This window comes from Brachionichthys hirsutus, chromosome 23 (assembly GCF_040956055.1).
Source record: "Brachionichthys hirsutus isolate HB-005 chromosome 23, CSIRO-AGI_Bhir_v1, whole genome shotgun sequence".
NCBI classification, from domain to species: Eukaryota; Metazoa; Chordata; class Actinopteri; order Lophiiformes; family Brachionichthyidae; genus Brachionichthys; species Brachionichthys hirsutus.
In genome coordinates, this window is record NC_090919.1 from 6,382,446 (window position 1) to 6,404,838 (window position 22,393).

The 22,393-nt window shown below is 41.3% G+C and overlaps 4 protein-coding genes across 4 annotated transcripts in view; all 4 read right to left on the reverse strand.

Annotated features, from left to right (window-relative positions):
• Window positions 1-264: 264 nt before the first annotated feature.
• On the reverse strand, window positions 265-5,911 carry LOC137911387 (amine sulfotransferase-like). Its single transcript, XM_068755751.1, has 6 exons — window positions 5,770-5,911; window positions 4,021-4,226; window positions 3,460-3,586; window positions 706-800; window positions 448-619; window positions 265-374 (listed from the first exon to the last, which is right to left on the reverse strand). Exons 1-6 carry the CDS (start codon window positions 5,909-5,911, stop codon window positions 265-267), a joined length of 852 nt encoding a protein of 283 aa, XP_068611852.1.
• A 1,478-nt stretch (window positions 5,912-7,389) lies between these two features.
• On the reverse strand, window positions 7,390-10,364 carry LOC137911384 (amine sulfotransferase-like). The gene is made up of 6 exons (XM_068755748.1): window positions 10,223-10,364; window positions 9,920-10,125; window positions 8,403-8,529; window positions 7,843-7,937; window positions 7,571-7,741; window positions 7,390-7,494 (listed from the first exon to the last, which is right to left on the reverse strand). The coding sequence occupies exons 1-6, from the start codon at window positions 10,362-10,364 to the stop codon at window positions 7,390-7,392; spliced, it is 846 nt and encodes a 281-aa protein (XP_068611849.1).
• Window positions 10,365-11,183: 819 nt separating this feature from the next.
• On the reverse strand, window positions 11,184-13,856 carry LOC137911397 (amine sulfotransferase-like). The gene is made up of 6 exons (XM_068755766.1): window positions 13,712-13,856; window positions 13,409-13,614; window positions 12,194-12,320; window positions 11,637-11,731; window positions 11,370-11,535; window positions 11,184-11,293 (listed from the first exon to the last, which is right to left on the reverse strand). Exons 1-6 carry the CDS (start codon window positions 13,851-13,853, stop codon window positions 11,184-11,186), a joined length of 846 nt encoding a protein of 281 aa, XP_068611867.1. The 5' UTR covers window positions 13,854-13,856.
• A 2,584-nt stretch (window positions 13,857-16,440) lies between these two features.
• The window catches only part of pde5ab (phosphodiesterase 5A, cGMP-specific, b), a 46,165-nt gene continuing 40,212 nt past the window's right edge, over window positions 16,441-22,393 (reverse strand). Inside the window, exons 20-22 of the mRNA XM_068755624.1 lie at window positions 18,492-18,566; window positions 16,754-16,837; window positions 16,441-16,560 (exon numbers count right to left, since the gene is read on the reverse strand). Coding sequence (XP_068611725.1) covers window positions 16,441-16,560; window positions 16,754-16,837; window positions 18,492-18,566 — 279 coding nt within the window. The remainder of the gene's footprint in view (window positions 16,561-16,753; window positions 16,838-18,491; window positions 18,567-22,393) is intronic.

Here is a 22,393-nt window from a genome sequence, read left to right on the forward strand (position 1 = left end):
GATGGGTGCCCCACGGCTCGACAGCGCTGATAGGTAGTAGCGCTCGATGCAGCATCTACTCTTCATGTGTATGGCTGCAACCATTTGACATCACACCCAGAATGCATTGCGACGTAAACAACATTGGTGACTCCCAAACAAAATGGATTTTATATCTTGTAAGAAATATTTATATATTTTTGTCAATGTATTTACGTAGTAGAGGTAAATTCTTGTGTTCAGGGGATCACTTTAAATGAGTACAAGTGGGCGTGACTTCTTCCTTTATTCCCAGATGAACTTGAGAGACAGATCACCGAGTCTTTCCTGAAGGAGTTGATCAACTCTTTCACTCTGAGCTACAGTAAAGTAGTTCTTCCAGTCTCCAATCTGACCTGGAATCAAGAAACAGGAATTACACCTGATATCTGGTTACATGTTTCTGCACACATATTACAGTTATGTTACCTTTACGCATGAAGTCGCCCTTCAACAATGACTCAGGCTGAAACTGGTAGTTTGCTTTTGGATCCTCCTTCATGTTCTTGAATGTAGATTTCTCTACAACTTTCTCAATGTCTGCTTCACTCAGGTTTTTACCTAAGAAGGTGCAGATCTTTGTTACCGCTGTATTCAGATCCTAAAAGAGAAATGGGTTTCAAAATATGAATGATTCACGAATCTTTGACTTTTAACAGATTTATTTACAAACCAAATTAATTTTACCACAATCATGTCCTCGTAGGTCAGGTAGAGGATGCTGTACTGGTTTCTCACTGAATGCCACGCTCTGATGTGGTCAAACCAGGAAGATGAAGCCACTATAAATTGGGAAAGGGAGGACATGAGAGTGGCTGGTGTTGGGGAAGACGATGCAAAGGACAGGGTTAAGTGGAGAGGGTTGATTTGTTGTAGTAACCCCTGATGGGACAAGCCGAAAGTATAGTAGTCGTCGTAGTGGTAGTAGTAGCCCTTAAAAGAAGACTCCTCTCACAAATGAATGTGACAATGACAATATCTCTCCCATTGACAATTGAAAGTCAAGGGAATTTTCTTAGACAAAATATTTCCAACGTTTCAAGGTGGTTATTGGTTTTAATAAAAATTTAGGAAATACTAGCTTGAAAGGCACATGCATTTCTATCTCTCTCTGTATTACAATTGCAACGTTAATTTAGAATTTTTTTTATTTTAAAGGACTGACTAATATTTTTTAACTTGGTCACATTAATGTTTTAGTAACTGTTTAAAAATCAACTGACTGCTAGTTAGTCTGACAGCTACCATTACAGTTAGTGTGTCTTTGATAGATTTGTTTACCACAGGTAAACACTCAGATATTCATAAATGAAGTTCTTATTGATCTCCTTTTGCTGCTTTAATATCTATTTGATTCATCAATGTTAAAATGTCGAAATGTAAAATGTGCATTAAGTAAATAATTTTATATTCCATCCATTCATCTTCAGACCGCTTATCCAGGCCGGGTCACGGGGGCATCAGCATAAGCAGGGAAGCCCAGATTTCCCTGTGCCTCGCCAATTCCTCTAGCTCTTCCGGGGGGATCCCAAGGCGTTCCCAGGCCAACCGAGAGACAGTCTCTTCAACGTGTCCTGGGTCTTCCTACCGGTGGGACGTGCCCTGAACACCTCACCCGGGAGGCATCCTAAATAGATGCCCGAGCCTCCTCATCTGGCTCCTCTCAATGCGTAGGAGGAGCGGCTCTAATCCGAACTCCTCCCAGATGACCGAGCTTCTCACCCTATCTCTAAGGGAGAGCCCAGCCACCCTACGGAGGAAGCTCATGTTAGCCACTTGTAACCACGATCTTGTTCTTTCGGTCACTACCAAAATCTTGTGACCATAGGTGAGGGGCGGAACGGAGATCGACCGGTAAATCGAGAGCTTTGCCTTTCGGCTCAGCTCCCTCTTCACCAGAGCCTTAATGATCTCTTGGCAGATCTCATCCACCCCTTGGGCCTTGCCACCGAGGAGCTACTTGACTACCTCGGCAACCTCTAGCCCCAGAGATAGAAGATCCCACTCCCGAGTCCCCAGGCCCTGCTTCCTCACAAGAAGGCATGTTGGTGGGATTGAGGAGGTCTTCGAAGTAGACACACAATGTCTCGAGTCAAGGTCAGTGTGCTGCCTCTGGAGTCCCACAGGCGAAAAGGGTCTGATATGACTCCTTCTTCAGCTTGACGGCATCCCTCACCCCCGGTGTTCACCAAGAGGTTTGGGTATTGCCAACCACCGACCACCTTACGGCCACCGCACCGATCGGCCACTTCAACAATGAAGGCACAAAACAGGGCCCACTCGGACTCAATATTCCCTGCCTGCCCCGGTATATGGTCGAAGCTCGGAGGTGGGAGTTGAAACTCCTTCTGACAGGAGACACTGCCAGACGTTCCCAACAGACCCTCACAATACGTTTGGGCCTACCACGTCTGTCCGGCATCCTCCCCCACCATCAAAGTTGATTCATCACCAGGTGGTGAACAGTTGACAGCTCCGCCCCTCTCTTTGCCCGAGTGTCTAAAACATGCGGCCGCAAGACTGACGATACGACTACAAAGTCGATCATCGAACTGCCGCCTAGGGTGTCCTGGTGCCAAGTGCACATATGGACATGCTTGAACATTTTGCTTGTTATGGACAATCTGTGATGAGCCACCCCTGCCCGACGCCTCTCACCAGTGTCAACCCCAGAGTGGAAGAGAGTCCAACTCCCCTCAAGAAGGGTGGTTCCAGAGTCCTTGCTGTGTGTCGAGGTGAGGCCAACTTAATTGGTCCTGAGTTTCCCTCGCCCGGACGCGGGTCACTGTGGCCACCTCTTGGAGCCACTCCTGGGGGTGCGGCATGATGGCGAGCACCTGGTGGCTGGGTCTTTACCCATGGGACCAGGCCGGGCACAGCCCGAAGAAGCAGTGTGGGGCCTCCTTCCCGTGGGCTTACAACCCATAGAAGGGACAAAAGGGGTCGGGTGCTATGTGAGCTGGGTGGCAGCCGAAGACAGGGACCTTGGTGGTCCGATCCTCAGCTCTAGGGGTGTGGAACGTCACCTCTCTGGCGGGGAAGGAGCCTGAGCTGGTGTGTGAGGTTGAGAAGTTCCAATTGGATATTATATATATATTTATTTTTAATTAAGTGCGATTTGATTTAATACAGCCTTTAATCGATATTTAACTGTATATTATATCTAGACAATGAACGGTATATAAAAAAATAATCTTTGTCGTTGTCTCCTTCAAGCTCGGGTCCTCTACCAGAGGTCTGGGAGCTTAGTTTAGCTGCCCATAGGCCGGCGCTCTTCTGGACAGAGATGTCGGACGGTATTCCTGGTATCTGCTGGAGCCATTCACCCTGTTTAGGGGTTACGTCCCCTAGTGCCCCATCACTACTGGATCCAATATCCGAACAAAGTGGAGCAGGTCGGATATTTTATCAGATGGTTAATTCTGTGTTTTTGTTCCTCACCATTTCCCATCAGATAATCCTCCAAAAAGTGTCCAAAACTCTTTGGTGTCTCCAATAAGCTGGCGATTTTACAGAAGTGGTAATAAGAGACAATGTTGTCCTTTGGGTTCCTCATCACATAGATAATCTGGTATAGAAAAAAAACATAGTTTAATCTCATATATACTTTTCAATTTGAATAATTCACAACATACTGATATCTTCACTTTTAGTTAATTTCAGTTTTGATGGTCCTTACAATCAAACGACAACAGGAGTGAGGACATGCTGTGGAACATGACCTGATTGATTGAAAATCTATGTGTTAAACATTCTAAATTCTTGACTCCATGGCCAGAGAAGATGTCTTCATTCATGACTGAATGTCTGCAGTAAAGTAAACTCTCAGATCAGTGTTAAACTTTGTAAATTAAATAATTTATTTTAGATGGAAGGTACTCCAAGGATGAGTTGATGAGCATTTGTTTACCCTTTAATTCTGGAACTATTTTCTCTGATGTTTTAAGCCACTGATATCGTAGAAAATACATGATATTTGAATTCTTTACATGAAACGCTGACCTTTGCCTTCTTGTCTTTCACTGCTTGAGGCAGGAGATCAGGTCTGAGGTGAGTGGTGAAGAGCCGTGGCAAAGGTCTTCCAGAGTTTTGCTCCCGTTTCTCCTGCCATTCCAGCCACGGCATCTTCTCCATGTTGTTTGGATATTCAGTCAGATCCCCATCTAGCTCACAGATGGAGATGATGATCTGCTGAGTCCATATAGTTCCTGAGTGGCAACACAAGATGAATTAAAGCTGCGAGCAGCCTTGAGAGGTTCCTCGAACCCGGCGTACGTTGGGGCCTGGCGCACGTTGGGGTACGCGCTTATTCGCGATCCACGAATGTCAGAAACACGCGTACGTCCTCTCGACGTGACCCTGATGAAGCGTGTCAAGTTTGGGACCGATCGGACAATGTATGCTCCTGTTCCTGTAGGTGGCGCTGAGACCATCACCGTCAATGGCATGTACTCGAGTTCAGGTCTGGACTCTCATCCAGCGTGTGAAATTTGGAGACGGTCGGACCGTGCAAAGTGAAGCTCCGACAGCCATGCACGTCACGGCACAACATCAAAGTTTGCAAGGCCGCCACGGCAACAGCGATTGGCGAAAACACAAAAGCTTTGCAATTTAGCGTCGTCAATGAGTCGAGAGGCCGTCGCCCGACTTTGAGATTGATATCTCGAAACCTCCGGGAGGAGTATCGCAAAGTTCGAGACCTATAAAATGGTAAAATGGCACATTCAAACGTGGCCTGTGACCTCATCGTTCGATCGATCAAAAATCCCTTCACAATTTAACGTCGCGGGTACTTGGCGATCACGTCACCCGAATTCGACGCGAATCCGATAAAGCGACTGGGAGGAGTTCGTCAAAGTATGCCAAAAAACGTATATAATCCAATATGGCCGACATTCGGGTGGGCGGGGCTAAAGAAAGCCAATTACAAATATGTCTGGAATGACGATTTGGACCTTCCCACCAAATTTCGTGACTATCGGACAAACTACGTTCAAACTACGGCCTCCCGTGCGTTAGGGGGCGCTCTGGAGCCCCAGAAACACGCCGAGAGCAATCGCTTTACGAGCAGGTCGAGTTGGCCGATGTCCGTCTCCCGACCGATTTTCAAGAGTTTTCGCGTATGTTGAGGGGGTCAAAGCTACGCTACAAGGGAAAAAAATTCAAGGGGGCGCCAAAGAGCCAATACGCGACGTAACGTTAAAATTACACAATCAAATCCTCGTAAGTACCGTTGCGGACCCGAACGTAAAGTTTCGTGGATTTTCGTCGATCCTAAAGTCCTCAAAAACGCGTTCGTACATTTCAAATTTTTGCACGCCATCCAAGATGGCTGACTTCCTGTCTGCGTATAAAATCTCAAAAATATTTACTAGCCTCGGGACCCCCAGAGGTACGACATACTCGGATTTCGCGACGATCCGAGCACCTTTTCGGAGAAAAGCCAACTTCAGGTGGCGCTATGGAGCCCCCAATCCATATACAATTCCAATCAAATTCCAGATTTAGAAACTAGACACCAGATGTGACGCTCCTATATGGTTTCGACACCTCTAAGTGCCCGGGAAGTGCCTCAAAAAGCCATTTAAAAATAATAATAATAAAAATAATTTCTGCAAAAACAATAGGTTCCTTGAACCTTCGTTCTCGGAACCTAATTAGAAGACATAAAAAAAAACCACTCAAATTAAATCTGTTTCCACCTGGAACAAAATCGTGAGCGCAAAGGCTGTGAGAGTTTCTTTTACTGACCTGATTTTGGATAAGTAGCAAGGATTATGTCACTGTTTCGAATTTCAAAGCTCTGAAGGGACTGAATGGCCTCTGCAGATGAGAATCCAACGATAAGGTTAAAGTTTTTATATCGATTGAAGTACTTGTTGTCCTGATCCATGCTGCCTCTGTGCCAGAAAAATGAGCCGAGACTTCAACTGAGACCTAAAGGATACGAAACATGGACTTTGATTTGCACATAATGTTGTAACCATAAAGTTCCGCAGTGGATTAATGACAGGAGGGTTGAAGGTCACACACATATTTTTATGCATGGTCCCCATGGCGTGCGGAGAGGGCATAGGTTGAAGGTGCCGGCCAGAGTGAAAAGATGAGATAAACTTTATTGATCCCTCACTGAGCTGCTATGTTGTTGGCTGCACAGATCTGTACACCGGCTACAAGCTTCAGAGGACAGAAGAACAGAGTGGATGATGTTTATTTTTGGTGGTATTGTTCCGGCGAAACGTCCTGCTATTATTTGCGTCATTGCGCCATGTGTTTGTGTGTATGTGTGTGTGTAGTGACACTCACCACCCTCTGCTTTTTCTGGAGCATTTAAAAATTATTAAACCTGCAACAACAATTAAAACTCATCACTATACGTTGTACTGTGAAATTTACAAATAAAAAGGAATTTCAAATAATTTGTCCAAGAAGTTTTAACTCCTCTGCTGCCACAGTTTTATTCAGTTTTTTTTTTTAAAGGTTGTAATTTAAAAACTGTTAGCGATAAAGCCATACTGTACTTGAGAAAAATCATCAGTATGAACCAAAGTTTGTGATGGGAATAAATTAACTAATCTAATTTGCATGTTATAATGTCACCAGGCAGCGGCCATATTGGATTACATAACTTTTATAGATGTTTACAAGTTCATCATTATTTACAAAGTCGATGAAAGAAAGGATCACCTCAAATCTCTTTCTAGACAGGTGTGTAAATTGGCCAAAACCCTTCCCAATAGTCCTCACTGAGGACAGTCCGCCCCGGTCGGTGCAGTCGCGCGAGGGCCCCCCCACCACTGCCCACCGAGGCGGAAAGACGGCGGAAACGGACGGGCGCAACATTTTCTTCATTGACTACTCACCTACGAAGGGGATTAAAGAACCGGGAAGAGTTTAGGAAACTCTAACAGAACGTAAACAGAAACAGAAAACTTCACGGGATTTCATTCTTGTTCTTGTTCCGTGGTCATGATACATAAAGACACATTTCATTTCTTGTGGCATTCACTGATACACACACACATTCATACACCAGTGGGCGACTGCTGCCATGCAGCACCACTGGGATGTAGGGTTCAGTGTCTTGCCCAAGGACCCTTCGACATGTGATCAGTTGGAGCTGAGACTTGAACCGCTCACATATCGGTCACTGGATGACCTGCTTGACCAACTGAGCCTCAGCCACCCCGAGATGGTTAATTCCCAGAATAAGTTCAGAAATAAATGAATATTGTTATTTAGTGTTTACCCATAGAGACATCCAACAGGTCACAAAGCATCGTAAAGTATGTTTAATTCATGCATTTTGCACATTAACTGTTGAATTAATAAGGATGTTCCAGCATCACAGGGTGGGCGTGGCTTCTTTCTTTATTCCCAGATGAACTTCAGAGACGAATCCCTGAGTTTTTCCTGAAGGAGTCGATCGACTCGTTCACTCTGAGCTACAGTTAAGTAGTTCTTCCAGTCACCGATCTGACCTGTAGTTAAAACATATAAACAATAAACCACTTATGATGTTTGTTCACGTGCCATATGTTAGTTATGTTACATTACCTTTGCGGATAAAATCTCCCTTCACTGATGTCAGAAACTTGTAGTTTGCTTTTGGATCCTCCTTCATGTTCTTGAATGTAGATTTCTCTACAACTTTTTCAACGTCTGCTTCACTCAGGTTTTTACCTAAGAAGGTGCAGATCTTAATAACTGCTGTCTTCAGGTCCTACAAGACAAAGAAAAAAAGCTTTATGGAAGTACCTAATGAAACAGTGGAGTAGTTTAAGAACAATTTTCTTTGAATTATTTTTGAAATGCTAATATTACCACAATCATGTCCTCATAGGTCAGATAGAGGATGTCATACTGGTCGCTCTTTGATTTCCACTTTTTGACATGGTCAAACCAGGAGCCCCATCCCACTGCGTGATGGAATAATGTCGTTCTTCAAAAACTGTTCACCCAAAACCGATAATTAAATCATCATCGGTTTCCTCCTCGCATCAATAGAAAGTATTTTGTGTTTGTCTTCAATAACAGCTCAGTCATCATTCACAGATATTTTTTCACCTGATATCATCTCTATAGCATCTTAATTTAAGTTTCAATTAAGCACTGGTGAGTAGATAATTACTTTTTTCCTTGAAAAAAGTGATATTTTAATTTCAAATGAAAATTGTATTTATACAGTTCAAGCATTTCATAAAAAAATATGAATTTAGGAATTGATTCCAATATTTGTGGCAATTTTCACGATCACTGGCTATTTAAAAAAAAGTTATCAGCAGTTGATTTGATGAAATATTTTATCAAGTATTTTATATTTGGATGTAACAACACTCCAGAGGCCAATACAAAGCATAAAACATCAGTCTGAAGTTTCTCACCTTTTCCCTTCATGAAATCTTCAAAGAAGTCCTCAAGACTCTCTGGAGTATCCAAGTTACTGTAGATTTGAGAGAAGTGGTAATAAGAGACGATGATGTCCTTTGGATTCCTTATCACGTAGATGATCTGATGTGGAAACAATGATTTCTTTTTTATTTTACCTTTATACAGGATAGTCACATTGAGATTAAAAATCTATTTTTCAATGGAATACTGGCCAAGAGGCAGCAAAAGTTACATACTATTAGAAAAAGTTAAAACAATTAAAATTAAAGCCGCAAGCGGCATCGAAGGCCCTCGCCGGCCGACAGGCCGTTGAGCTGACCCGCCGACGCACGCCGCTTTTGTCCTGAGTGCTTCACAAGTGTTTAGATTTGAGCTGCATGAGTAGCTCACCGTTTAGTCAAATCTGTACTGGGGTAATATGGGACATTTTGGCCATTGCCATGGCAACAGTGTAAGAAATGCAGCCTGGGTGTCATTGACCTTTTCGACTGGCATGTGTGTGAGAATGTATGTGGCAAATTTGGGACGTTTCCATGCTAATATGTCATTTTCATAAGATTGGTGATTGTTTTGTGTGGCACTCATTTGATTAACATGGGGAACTTTGGCCACACAGTAAATATAACGACATGGTTATACACACACACCCCGTGTTTGTGTGTGTGTGTGCGTGTGTGCTGTTGAGTGTCCTTGTGTGTGGGCGTGAGTGTGTTGGTTGTCGTCAACAGCATTGCGAAGTTGAATGCACGTGCAATGCGCTGCAGTCTGTGTCTGTTTGATGATAATCTTCTGTTGTGGCAGGTTGAGGATCAGACAGCCTTGGTTTACACGTTTGTATCTAAATGAAGCAGAAAACTCCCACAACACTCCGAGGTAAAATTGAAAAATCGGGCTCCTTTATTCCATAGTCCATTCAACAATTTTACTGGATCATTCACAGTTAAGTCCTCCTACTTATTTAACTACAATACGGTAAAGAAACCGTGTGGCTCAGTTCCTCCAAGATCCCGAACATTCTGCCCTACCTTCACACTCATGAGCAATTGAGAATGCTCTCTCTCAAAGTGACAGTAACATGCCTGAGTCCCAAAACAGCAATATCAATATCCAAGTTAGGAGGGGAGTGAGCTGCTTGGAGGAGGTTTGTACTCTCTGAGTTTTAGTTCATGTTAGATTGTGTTTGTTTTGTATGGAAACTATTTCCTGATTGCTTGAGTTCGGAAGGAAAATCCTTTGGGATAGGTGCGAGTCCTACGTCTCTAATTTTATTTGCTTAAAAGCAGAGGTGTCCAAACTGTTCCACGGAGGGCCGAGACACTCCGGGTTTCCTTTCCAACCATCTCTCCAGCAGCTGATCTGAATAATGAGCGCCTTCTCTCAAATTGAAGGAGGTATTGATAATTAAAATCACCTGCTTTAGTAACCGGCTGGAAGGAAAACCTGCAGCGGCTCGACCCTTCGTGGAACAGTTTGGGCACCTCTGCTTTAAGGGAAAATATAAAATACTGACCTTTGGCCTTTTATCCTCCAGTCCTGGAGGCATAAATTCTGGTGGGAGATGGCAGACAAAAAGCCGTGGAGATGGTCGTAGATGGTAGTTTTCTTGGGTATCAATGTACTCAAGCCACGGCATTTTTCCCATGTTGGTTGGATATTTACTCAGACCTCCATCAAACTCGTAGATGGAGATGATGATCTGCTGAGTCCATATAGTTCCTGTTCTTGGACATAAGAGACATTAAATCATGTGATGTGAGACTCTGATTCCAGCCTGAAAACGTGTGTATGCAGGAGAAGAGTTCGTTTCACTGACCTGATTTTGGGTAAGTGACAAGGAATACATCACTGCCTCTGATTTCAAAGCTCTGGAGTGAGTCAATGATTTCTGCCGATGTGAATCCCATCGGGAAAATATAGTTTTTATATTTGCCGAGATACTTACTGATCCGTTCCATGTTTCCGCTGCCTTGTGCCTTTACAAGGAGCAAAGGTTCAGGAAGATAAGCAGAAGCTATATCCCAACTTTGGACATTGATTTTTAAATGACAGTGGGGGAATCGTCATTTGTACTTGTGTTTGAAATAATGCCAACCAGCAGCACTCAGTAACCATAATCAGTAACCTAGAAAAACAAGTTTGTGTGCTAAATCTTATTTTTAAAGTTATAGTAAACGTTTATGTTATGAGTATCTTTATTTATAGGACAAGCTGAGAAAACCAGTAAATACCAAGCCTGCAGTTAAAACATTTTTTTTAATCAAACAAGGAAAATACTTGATATATTCGGGCAGCTGTGAACAGTGTTGAGATAAAACAAAGTGAAAATGTTCTATCTCCAGCTGTGTCAATGGATGTTTAAATGTGCCACAATTAAGACCTTAAAAAGCATTACAAAGCATTGATTGGAGTTCAGACTGACATTGGGTATTAAGACAGAAGACAGTGTGAAAGTAAGCAAAAGGAGCATTCTAGCACAACAAACCTTCCTACACATTTGCACCAGAGTTTTGGGAGACAATGTGTGTGAGAAATACTTAATTAAAGACCTGGGGGTTTGTCAAACAGAGGAGGCCACTGAGCCTCAGCCACCCTGAGATGGTTAATTCCCAGAATAAGTTCAGAAATAAATGAATATTGTTATTTAGTGTTTCCCCATAGAGACATCCAACAGGTCACAAAGCATCGTAAAGTATGTTTAATTCATGCATTTTGCACATTAACTGTTGAATTAATAAGGATGTTCCAGCATCACAGGGTGGGCGTGGCTTCTTTCTTTATTCCCAGATGAACTTCAGAGACGAATCCCTGAGTTTTTCCTGAAGGAGTTGATCGACTCGTTCACTCTGAGCTACAGTTAAGTAGTTCTTCCAGTCACCGATCTGACCTGTAGTTAAAACATATAAACAATAAACCACTTATGATGTTTGTTCACGTGCCATATGTTAGTTATGTTACATTACCTTTGCGGATAAAATCTCCCTTCACTGATGTCAGAAACTTGTAGTTTGCTTTTGGATCCTCCTTCATGTTCTTGAATGTAGATTTCTCTACAACTTTTTCAACGTCTGCTTCACTCAGGTTTTTACCTAAGAAGGTGCAGATCTTAATAACTGCTGTCTTCAGGTCCTACAAGACAAAGAAAAAAAGCTTTATGGAAGTACCTAATGAAACAGTGGAGTAGTTTAAGAATCATTTTCTTTGAATTATTTTTGAAATGCTAATATTACCACAATCATGTCCTCATAGGTCAGATAGAGGATGTCGTACTGGTCGCTCTTTGATTTCCACTTTTTGACATGGTCAAACCAGGAGGCCGATCCGACTGCGTGATAGAATAATGTTGTTCTTCAAAAACTGTTCACCCAAAACCGATAATTAAATCATCATATTTTGCCTCCTTGCATCAATAGAAAGTATTTTGTGTTTGTCTTCCAAAACAGTTCAGTCATTATTAACATATTTTTTCACCTGATATCATCTCTATAGCATCTTAATTTAAGTTTCAATTAAGCACTGGTGAGTAGATAATTACTTTTTTCCTTGAAAATAGTAATATTTTAATTTCAAATAAAAATTGTATTTATACAGTTCAAGCATTTTATAAAAAATATTAATTTGGGAATTGATTCCAATATTTGTGCCAAACTTCATGATCACTGGTTATTTTATTAAAAGTTATCAGTAGTTGATTTGATGAAATATTTTATCAAGTATTTTATATTTGGATGTAACAACACTCCAGAGGCAGATACAAAGCTTTAAACATCAGTCTGAAGTTTCTCACCTTTTCCCTTCATGAAATCTTCAAAGAAGTCCTCAAGACTCTCTGGAGTATCCAAGAAATTGTAGATTTGACAGAAGTGGTAATAAGAGACGATGATGTCCTTTGGATTCCTTATCACGTAGATGATCTGATGTGGAAACAATGATTTATTTTTTATTTTATCTTTATACAAGATAGTCACATTGAGATTAAAAATCTCTTTTTCAATGGAATCCTGGCCAAGAGGCAGCAAAAGTTACATACTATTAGAAAAAGATAAAACAATTAAAATAACAGTCAGAACTTAAGTTCGTCTCAAGTGCACTCACTCTGGATCTAAAGGCATTTGAAGAGATCAGGTCTGTTAATTTTGATATTTTGTTTTGCAACATATTTCATGGAGAAGTAGCAGAATAGACAAAAACCCTTTTTAATAGTTCTGTATAGGCAAATGGAACACAGAGCATCAAATGATTGCTCCAAACCAAAGAGAAGGAATCAACTCTTCTACGTCTGATTAAATTACTGATGTGGAAGCGCAGTCGTCCAAGCATTGCCTTGTAAATAAAAATGTACCAATGTCTTATCCTCATGGTGGACAAAGAAGGCTATCATATGCCTCTTGAAAAAAAAAACAGGATCGGGAATTGGAAAAAAATCTAGAGGAGAAAATTAAACAACAAACTGATCAATACGCAGCAAACCCAAACAATCAAACGTTGATTGAATTACAAAATTACAATTAGATGATATCTTATCAAATGAGATAGATTTCATATAACAACTTAGATACAACGATTATGAACATAATAAGTCAGGCAAGATTGATGCGAATCAACTCCAACGCAACAGAGAGAGATCTCTCATAACAGCCATGAAAGGGTTAACTGGTGAGTGCACGCAAAGTGCTTGCTCTTTTGGGTCAAGTTGGGTTCTGTGTTTCCCTGCTACTCCTGTAAAGTGCCTTGAGATAACTTTCTGTTGTGATCTGGCGCTAGAGAAATAAAACTGAATTGAATTGAATGAGAACAGAAGGACTGCAAGGACATTGGACTCGCAGACTCCCCTTTATCACAATAACCATCAATCAGTCACAGTGTCAAACTCAAGGCCCGTGGAGTTGATAATTAAAATCACCTGCTTTAGTAACCGGCCGGAAGGAAAACCTGCAGCGTCTCGACCCTTCGTGGAACAGTTTGGGCACCTCTGCTTTAAGGGAAAAGATAAAATACTGACCTTTGGCTTTTTATCCTCCAGTCCTGGAGGCATAAATTCTGGTGTGAGATGACAGGCAAAAAGCCGTGGAGATGGTCGTAGATGGTAGTTTTCTCGGTTATCAATGTACTCAAGCCACGGCATTTTTCCCATGTTGGTTGGATATTTACTCAGACCTCCATCAAACTCGTAGATGGAGATGATGATCTGCTGAGTCCATATAGTTCCTGTTCTTGGACATAAGAGACATTAAATCATGTGATGTGAGACTCTGATTCCAGCCTGAAAACGTGTGTATGCAGGAGAAGAGTTCGTTTCACTGACCTGATTTTGGGTAAGTGACAAGGAATACATCACTGCCTCTGATTTCAAAGCTCTGGAGTGAGTCAATGATTTCTGCCGATGTGAATCCCATCGGGAAAATATAGTTTTTATATCTGCCGAGATACTTACTGATCCGTTCCATGTTTCCGCTGCCTTGTGCATGAACAAGGTTCAGGAAGAGAAGCAGAAGTTCAGAGGAATTATATTTCAACTTTGGACTTTGATTTTTAAATGACAGTGGGGGTTGGAATCTTCCTCTGTATTGTTTTTGAAATCGTGCCAACCAGCAGCACTCAGTAACCATAATCAGTAAAATCAACTTGAAAAACAAGTTGGAGTGCTAAAACTTATTTTTAGTTATCGTAAACGGTTTTGTTATAAGTACCGGAATCTAGACGCAAAGTCCCCCGTTAACTAAAAAGTTATGTTTTGACAGAAATGATTCACTCAGAAACATTTATACATATATACTTAAAACCACACTAAAAGTTAACGGCACTTAATAGTTAAGTGCTCTGTTGACTCATTCGATGATTTTGATTTAGCAGTACTGTTCGGGTTTACAGTGTAGGAGTGACCAGGTTGGACAGGATTAGAAATGAGACAACAAGAGGGACAGTGAAGGTTAGATGTTTTGGAGACAAGGTCAGAGAGACCAGACTTTGGTGGTTTGGACATGTCCAGAGGAGAGACGGGGACTATATCGGTAGAAGGATGCTGAGGATGGAGCTACCAGGGAACAGGGCTAGAGGTCGACCCAGGAGAAGAGACATGGACGTAGTGAGGGAGGACATGAGAGTGGCTGGTGTTGGGGAGGACGATGCAAAGGACAGGGTGAAGTGGAGAAGGTTGGGTTGCTGTGGCAACCCCTCAGGGGACAAGCCGAAAGTAGAGAAGCAGAGGACGTCTTATTTCCAAATACCAACTGTTGTGAGGCACTGAACCTAAATAAAAAAATATATTGAAACATGATATTTAAATAGTCAAGATAATATGAAAGTAACTAAGCTAATATTACAGAGCAGTAGGCTAAACAGCCATATTTGTCTGAAAATACTCATAAATTCTAACAGTTTTCATAACATTCATTCCTTTTATTAACTATTTAATCCTCACAAGGGACATTTAGCTACAATTAAATATGTCATATTGTAAAACACCAAGCTTATCTTTGATAATTTTATAATAATAATAATTTTGCCCTCATACATTCTGCATTGTCACCATGTTTCAGTCCAGTCAGACTTTGTAATAAAAGCTGACTCACTGATTGATCCCTTGACACCACACATGGAGATCACTGTAATCACACATTGATTCCTGATTTAGAAAAAAAGTCACTTAAATGCAAGCGGCACCAGAACAGCAAATTAGAAAGTCGGTTCAGGCAGCCAATAATTTAATGCAAATTTCACTTCATTCAGTTATAAAAATGGGATGCAGAAAAATACTTTTTTTGTGAAAAAAGTCGAAATCCATTTCCTTTGAAATTGCGGGCCTAGTATTTGGCTCTTTCATTAAAATAACAACAACAACAACAACAATAGTACATTACACTTCCAAATGTCATCTGAACATTGTTTTGAAAATAAATTCCATAATAGCAGATGGGATTCCTTAAAGGTATGAAAACTAGTTTTCTTATAAAGAATTGTGTGCTCTTGATAAAAGGACAACAATAAAATATAGAAACTCTAATAAATACATTCAACAAAATAAATATGCAATAGACATTAAGACAATGAGTGAAAAACTTACAAAAGACGAACCCTTGTAGTGTGTCTGCTGTGAAAGAAGACATTTTACAATTGTTTCCGATTGTTGTGACACCATAAAAAAGTGTGTGTGTGTGTCTCTCACTGGTGATGAACCCTGGGGGGTCTTACCCTTCAGCATTATAGACCTATAGATTCCACTATCCGTGATATAGATGACGTGCGTGACAAGAAATTGAAAACCACTCTGTGAAAAAATAAATTGTAATAAATATAGTTTAGCGAGAAGTCTCTTCTCTGGTGATTGAAAGCCTTGAAAGAACGGTGAGGATAGGACATGTCACAAAGTTTGGTGAAATGAGGGAAGGACTCTGAAACATGATTTATGTGTTGTGAACAAAACCTGTACTGTCTTGCTAGCATGTCAATGCAGTTGACTAAATTCAGAGATCTGAATTTAATCTGTTTCTGTCATATCTGCAGCTCAGATTCGGAGAGATCCAGGAATACAGTGGTGCAGCTGGAGCAAAGTGCAGCAGGGTTCAAATAGTCAATAGCAAAAGTTAATAATAGTTAATAGTTCCAAAATCATCCAAATAAGAACCATACAAATACAGTAAGCCAAGCAGATGAAGGATGTTTCAAGACATTTTTGTTTGTTACTTCTATAATAAATTATCATGATCCATTTTGGCGAACAACAGGCTAGCTAATGCTGCCAGCCTTATGCCCTGTAGTAATTTGTTTTAGATATTTAATGTCATAACATAGATAATGCTTGAGTAATGCAATATGTTTTATTTTGTAATAGTTTCTCTGATTCATTGTTGTGTTTAAACTAGGGATATCCTGATCAGGTTTTTTTAACCCCGAGTCCGAGTCATTTGATTTTGAGCCGATACAGGAGAAACCATCCCTGAACAGAGTTATCTGCCCTCGTTTCATGAAACTTTGTGAGATTTGCACATGGAAAACATGGGAATCTGTTGGTTGAGAATCAAACTAATGTTGGGTTCAAGCCAAGCCATTGACAAACTCCTTCTCACAGTCCTCGGCCAAGCGCTTCCAATGCTGTCGGTTCTTCTGACATCCCTCCAACAATGGGGAGCAGAACTCTGACATGCCAGCCAAGGTCTGTGACGGCGACAAAGAAACTTCATTCAACAAAGCATATTTAGTGTGTGTTCAGACATTTAAAGTCTTCTTTCTCAAAATAATGCATTTCTTTTACACAGCATGTAAGAAATAACAGGATGAACACAGATGGTCGCCATTTTTCAGCAAATTTTCAGAGAATGTTCAGAAATAGTAAACTTGCCCGAATTACCTCATATAACTGAGTGCAGATAGCATCAATGAACGACACCTGCATGCTGGGAATCTTATCTCTTTTCTCACGGTTCATCAGGTCCTACAAACCAAGAAAGGATGAAAGATTTAACATACTTTCAAGTCTTCCAAATAACAATTCCATTGATAAAGTATTGAGCTTTATTTTTCAGGAAGGCCCCACAGCTTCTGACAGAAGTATTAGCAGAATACTATCACCTGTGTGGAATTATTTTATATTGACAAATTAAAACAAGAGACAATTTTTTTCTTATTGAATAACCTAAATAATGATAATGTTTCTCAATAATTTAGCGCATGAAATGGCACATCATCTCGCATTAGCATTTACTGACATCTCCGAAAAATCAAAGTTGCTAATCATCACGTCTGACACTCAGCGATCAGCTGAAGCCGGTGGCATGTATGATGAAAATGACTAAAACGATGCATTGATTCTCAAAATAATGAATTTTCTTTTGATTGATTGGTGTCAGTACTTTATAAAGACATCTTGAAGCAGGTCCCTTCAAATGAAAAAAAGAAAAGCAAAATGAATTACAATCAATGCCGCAATTTAAGAAGAGAAGAGATCATGACGAATCCAATTGCAGAAAAATTAACCTCGTTTATTTCTGATTTTTGATTCTTAAATTGTTTTGCCAAAGAAGATGCACATTCGACACTTCTCTGTCCTCTTTTCTCACCTGTTCCCACCTCCTCACCCCACAAACCAGTGGTAGTTCCCTACTTGGCACACTAGATGGAGCCCCAACATAAGAGTTGGTTCTCAATGCTCTGTGCACTGACAAGTCGGTCTGAGAACAGGTGTGTCTACTTGCACACACCAATTACACTGGCAGAGCACAGGGACGTGGTTGGTCAGTGTCTTCTGAGTTTTTGTAATTTATTGTAAGTTAAAACCATGACCAGGCTGCTAAAACCTGTACTTAAGGACTTATGTCCCAACAAAATGGTACAGGCTCCTGGTATTTTGTTTGGACATTTGATCTGTTTCGTTAGTTCACCAGTCTGTCCTTAATAAAACAACTATTATGTGTCTAAATTATACTACTTGTAGTAAATTACACTATTTTATTCACGCTGTGAATAACTTAGGTAACCTTTTTGAATGTACCAGGATTTTTTATATGTTATGGCTGCAAATAAACTACAAATTCTGAACTTTAGGACAGTTTTCATCAGTTCATCCTTTCGGACATTTAAGCACCGACATCTAATTGATGGGGAGGCATGTTGGTGAACCCGGTACCTTCCTGCTGCGAGGCAACAGCAAGAAGGTACCGGGTTCGATTCCTTACTGTGCAAAGTTTGTATGTTCTCCCTGTGTCCATGTGGGTTTTCTCCAGGTTCCCCGGTTCCCTCCCACCTCCAAACTTAACCTCCGTGTGTGCAGGAGTGGTTGTGTGCATAGGTGTGGCCCTGCATGCACTGGTGACGAGTGCCCGGGGTGTACCCGACCAAACGATTGAGGTTGTCTACAAGAAAATGGATGGTGGGGTCTAATTTATAAATACAAAGGGAGATCATGCAAAAAGATATTCCTGCGATATCAGTTTAAGAGGAATGAGAAGTTGATGTTAAGCATAAAAACCTGCAAAATGGCATCAAAAGAAAATGGAAGTACAGTAAAGCAGTCAGGACTACAAAATAAAGGCTCCAAATCAGACTCCTGATGCACACAACAGCTGTAGTTGTACCTGCACTGCACTTACACTGGGTTCAATGTTCAGCTCATGTCTCTCCTTATCGCCCTGTTCAAAGAACTCTGTCGCTACCAGCTCCGCAATCTGTATCAGAGAGAAGAAAGTATGGAGAGTTCATCAAAGGATGTGCAGATGTGTTGATTTGATCAAAGAAAACCAATATTACACAATAACTAATGTTCATACATATTTACTAAGTGCAGGCAGCATCTGTGGCGGTTTGAATACCAAAGGAAGCATTTTAATGAATATTTTAGGAGCAAGTTACCACTTAATACCAGTTATTTCACACTGAAGAAATTCAAACACAAGATGAATCTATTTTAAGATGTTAATACTAACAACTTTGAAAAGTATTGACTAAAAATTATTACAGATAATTCTATTAAAATATAATAGAGGCTATGGACTATGGAGGAGACTATAGTAGTAGTCATCGTAATTTTATTTCAGTCAGTATCTTAACTCAAAAAAGAAATAAAAATAAAATGAAAACATAGAACAATGCCTGAATTTTATTGGCTGAAGTGAAATACTTCTTAAAGCCAAACCCTGATTACAACTTGATTAAGATTAAAAGCACCAACGTACGGCATTTGCAACAATCAGCAAGATAAAATATATATTATTTTTATCTCAATTTCTTTACAGAATGAATTTATTTTAGTTATACTCACATTTCTTCAGTAGATTTAGTCCAATCAATAAGTATAATGTAAAAAACAAAAACAAACAAACAAAAGCCTCCCACTGTCACCCTACGGAGGGAGGTAATGTCAGCCGCTTTTACCCGCGACCTTGTTCTTTCGGTCACTACCCAGAGGGTAGGAACGGGGATCGATTGGTGAATCGCCTTTCGGCTCAGCTTCCTCGTCACCGTGACGATGAAGAGAGCACAGACAGAGGGCCGCACTCACATCTTGTGCACATTTGCCCGCTTTGACGTCAGAAGGGGCATGATTTCTTCCAGACATGTTTGAGGGGGTGATTACAGACCTACCCAAACTCAGATACAGCCAAAATCAAGTAAATAATGGAAACAACACAAGAGTGAACAAGTGAACAAGTGAAGTGCGCTCGCAGCGCTTGGCCATTTAATAATAGAATTTAATGGGCTCTGCCAGTTTACGGAACACAAATGAGACATGATGTCTCGGGGTGTCAAATTATCGCATTGATTGCGATTAATTAATTACGGTCCTCTTTAGCGCGTTATATTTTTTAATCGCGTTAATCTAATTTTTATCTCTAATTTTGCTTCTGTATTTCGGAGCGGATTGCAAGCAGCCAGTCGAGAGTTCGCAGCGAAGACAATCGGGACTAAACTGGAGGAGACACCGCGCACATGAGCAGGTCTGCGACCGACAAGCTAACAAATGTGCTCGCCAGGTGGATAGCTAAGGCAGTGATGAACAAAATCAGAAAGATGCTCGACGGAGAAAAGAAAAACAAATAGATTCCGCAAACACAGCAGAATGTAAATGAGGGGACTGCATCTGTTGGAATGGTATTTCTCTCTAGGATTAATAAAGTTTTCTGATTCAAGACAAATTGACTCTATAAAGCTACTGTTTGTTATATATTAATCTTTTGATCTGATCTTTTCGCTTACGTAAATTGCATAGTTAGTGCATTATGGCTATTATTTATTGTTTGAGTTATTGTTAATTAATGTTACATGTGCTGCGTGTGTGTGTGAATATGTATGTATATATGCGTGTACAGTATATATATATGTAATTATGTATATGTTTATGTATATGTGTGCGCATGTATTTGGCGTTGTTTTATCATTTTATTCTTTGTTGTTTACGTGGTCGAAATAAATAAATGAAAAAAATAAAAATGAGATTAAAAACAGAAATTAATTAGATTAATTACAGATCATAATTATTTAATAGCTCACATTTTTTAATCGCTTGACAGCACTAATGACGACTGCTATGGGCTCCAGACAATGTTAAAGCCATCTACAACTCACTGAGTCTGAGCGAGGTTCAGCTTTATGGACTCTGGAAGCAGTGAGGTAAAGTAACTTTGTCTTTATTTACTTACCCTCTCGTCAGCTGCTTTTTGTCTGCATGCCGGAGAGAGTTTAGCTCCATGTCAGAATAACTTGCCGTCAGGGACTGCGTCATTGAACTTCTAACAACAGCAAGAAAAACCCACTCTTGGATTCATGAACAGGTTTCCAGTTGACTTTGGAGGATGTTTGAATACATAAACCAGATGTTCACCATCAGGATGGTTGAACAAGCAAAACAAATGTTCTCATTCGTCATTTAAGGCCACTTAAAACCAAAGAGAAAAGAAAACTGAGACTGAGACCAATCGCCTTCAATGTAGTTCTGAGAATTCTCTTTTAAGCGTCATTTCCATTTGCTGATGACATCGTGATCTGCAGTAAGAGCAGGTAGAGGAGAATCTAGAGAAGTGGAGGTCTGCTCTAGAAAAGAGAGGAATGAAGGTGAGCAGGAGTAAGACAGAGTACATGTGTGTACATGAGAAGGTCCCAGGGGGGACAGTGAAGCTACAAGGAATAGACGTAAAGAAGGTAGAGGACTTCAGGTACCTCGGGTCAACAGAGCAGAGTGATGGAGAGAATGTGGAAAGGAGGTGAAGAATCGTGTGCAGACAGGCTGGAACGGGGGGAGGAAAGTATCAGGTGTGCTCTGTGATAGGACGAAGGGACAGGTCTACAAGACAGTGGTGAGGACAGCCATGATGGACGGCTTAGAGACAGTGGTGAGGACAGCATGATGGACGGCTTAGAGACAGTGGTGAGGACAGCCATGATGGACGGCTTAGAGACAGTGGTGAGGACAGCCATGATGGACGGCTTAGAGACAGTGGTGAGGACAGCCATGATGGACGGCTTAGAGACATTGGTGAGGACAGCCATGATGGACGGCTCAGAGACAGTGGTGAGGACAGCCATGATGGACGGCTTAGAGACAGTGGTGAGGACAGCCATGATGGACAGCTTAGAGACGGTGGTGAGGACAGCCATGATGGACGGCTTAGAGACAGTGGTGAGGACAGCCATGATGGACGGCTTAGAGACGGTGGTGAGGACAGCCATGAAGGACGGCTTAGAGACAGTGGTGAGGACAGCCATGATGGACGGCTTAGAGACAGTGGTGAGGACAGCCATGATGGACGGTTTAGAGACAGCCATGATGGACGGCTTAGAGACAGTGGTGAGGACAGCCATGAAGGACGGCTTAGAGACAGTGGTGAGGACAGCCATGATGGACGGCTTAGAGACAGTGTCTCTGAGGAAAAGACAGGAGGCGGAGCTAGAAGTGGAGGAGATGAAGATGCTGAGGTTCTCCTTGGGAGTGACCAGGTTGGACAGGATTAGAAATGAGACAATAAGAGGGACAGTGAAGGTGAGACGTTTTGGAGACAAGGTCAGAGAGACCAGACTTTGATGGTTTGGACATGTCCAGAGGAGAGACAGGGACTATATCGGTAGAAGGATGCTGAGGATGGAACTGCCAGGGAACAGGACTAGAGGACGACCCAGGAGAAGAGACATGGACGTAGTGAGGGAGGACATGAGAGTGGCTGGTGTTGGGGAGGACGATGCAAAGGACAGGGTGAAGTGGAGAACATTGATTTGCTGTGGTGACCCCTCGGGGGACAAGCTGGAAGTGCAGCAGTAGTTCCATTAGTTGAGACAACACTGTCTTTACCAAAGTAACTGGCGATCTGAGATCGTGGTGGAATCACACGAAGCGAGTCCAGTTGAGTAAGAAACATGATCAGACTCATTCAGATCCAGATGATCTAAAACACGTATTTGGAGGTAAACCTGAATGTAATAATCCTTAATTCCATATATAAAATGCAGACATTTAAAACGATAGAATCCGATTAAATCTGGCAGGACAAAGTCCAAGCAGGTC

What these genes read in the sequence shown, in the direction of transcription:
- LOC137911384 (XM_068755748.1), bottom strand. Translation starts at nt 10,364, where the DNA reads ATGGAACGGATCAGTAAGTATCTCGGCAAATATAAAAACTATATTTTC. An exon ending in TGTCACTTACCCAAAATCAG is followed by an intron (nt 10,126 to 10,222) that starts GTCAGTGAAACG and finishes GTCCAAGAACAG; the next exon opens with GAACTATATGGACTCAGCAG. An exon ending in ATTTTATCCGCAAAGGTAAT is followed by an intron (nt 7,495 to 7,570) that starts GTAACATAACTA and finishes ACTACAGGTCAG; the next exon opens with ATCGGTGACTGGAAGAACTA.
- LOC137911397 (XM_068755766.1), bottom strand. Translation starts at nt 13,853, where the DNA reads ATGGAACGGATCAGTAAGTATCTCGGCAGATATAAAAACTATATTTTC. An exon ending in AGATTTCATGAAGGGAAAAG is followed by an intron (nt 11,732 to 12,193) that starts GTGAGAAACTTC and finishes TCTATCACGCAG; the next exon opens with TCGGATCGGCCTCCTGGTTT. An exon ending in GGGAGATTTTATCCGCAAAG is followed by an intron (nt 11,294 to 11,369) that starts GTAATGTAACAT and finishes TTTTAACTACAG; the next exon opens with GTCAGATCGGTGACTGGAAG.
- LOC137911387 (XM_068755751.1), bottom strand. Translation starts at nt 5,911, where the DNA reads ATGGATCAGGACAACAAGTACTTCAATCGATATAAAAACTTTAACCTT. An exon ending in TGAAAGACAAGAAGGCAAAG is followed by an intron (nt 3,587 to 4,020) that starts GTCAGCGTTTCA and finishes TTTCTATACCAG; the next exon opens with ATTATCTATGTGATGAGGAA. An exon ending in GGATTATCTGATGGGAAATG is followed by an intron (nt 801 to 3,459) that starts GTGAGGAACAAA and finishes CCCAATTTATAG; the next exon opens with TGGCTTCATCTTCCTGGTTT.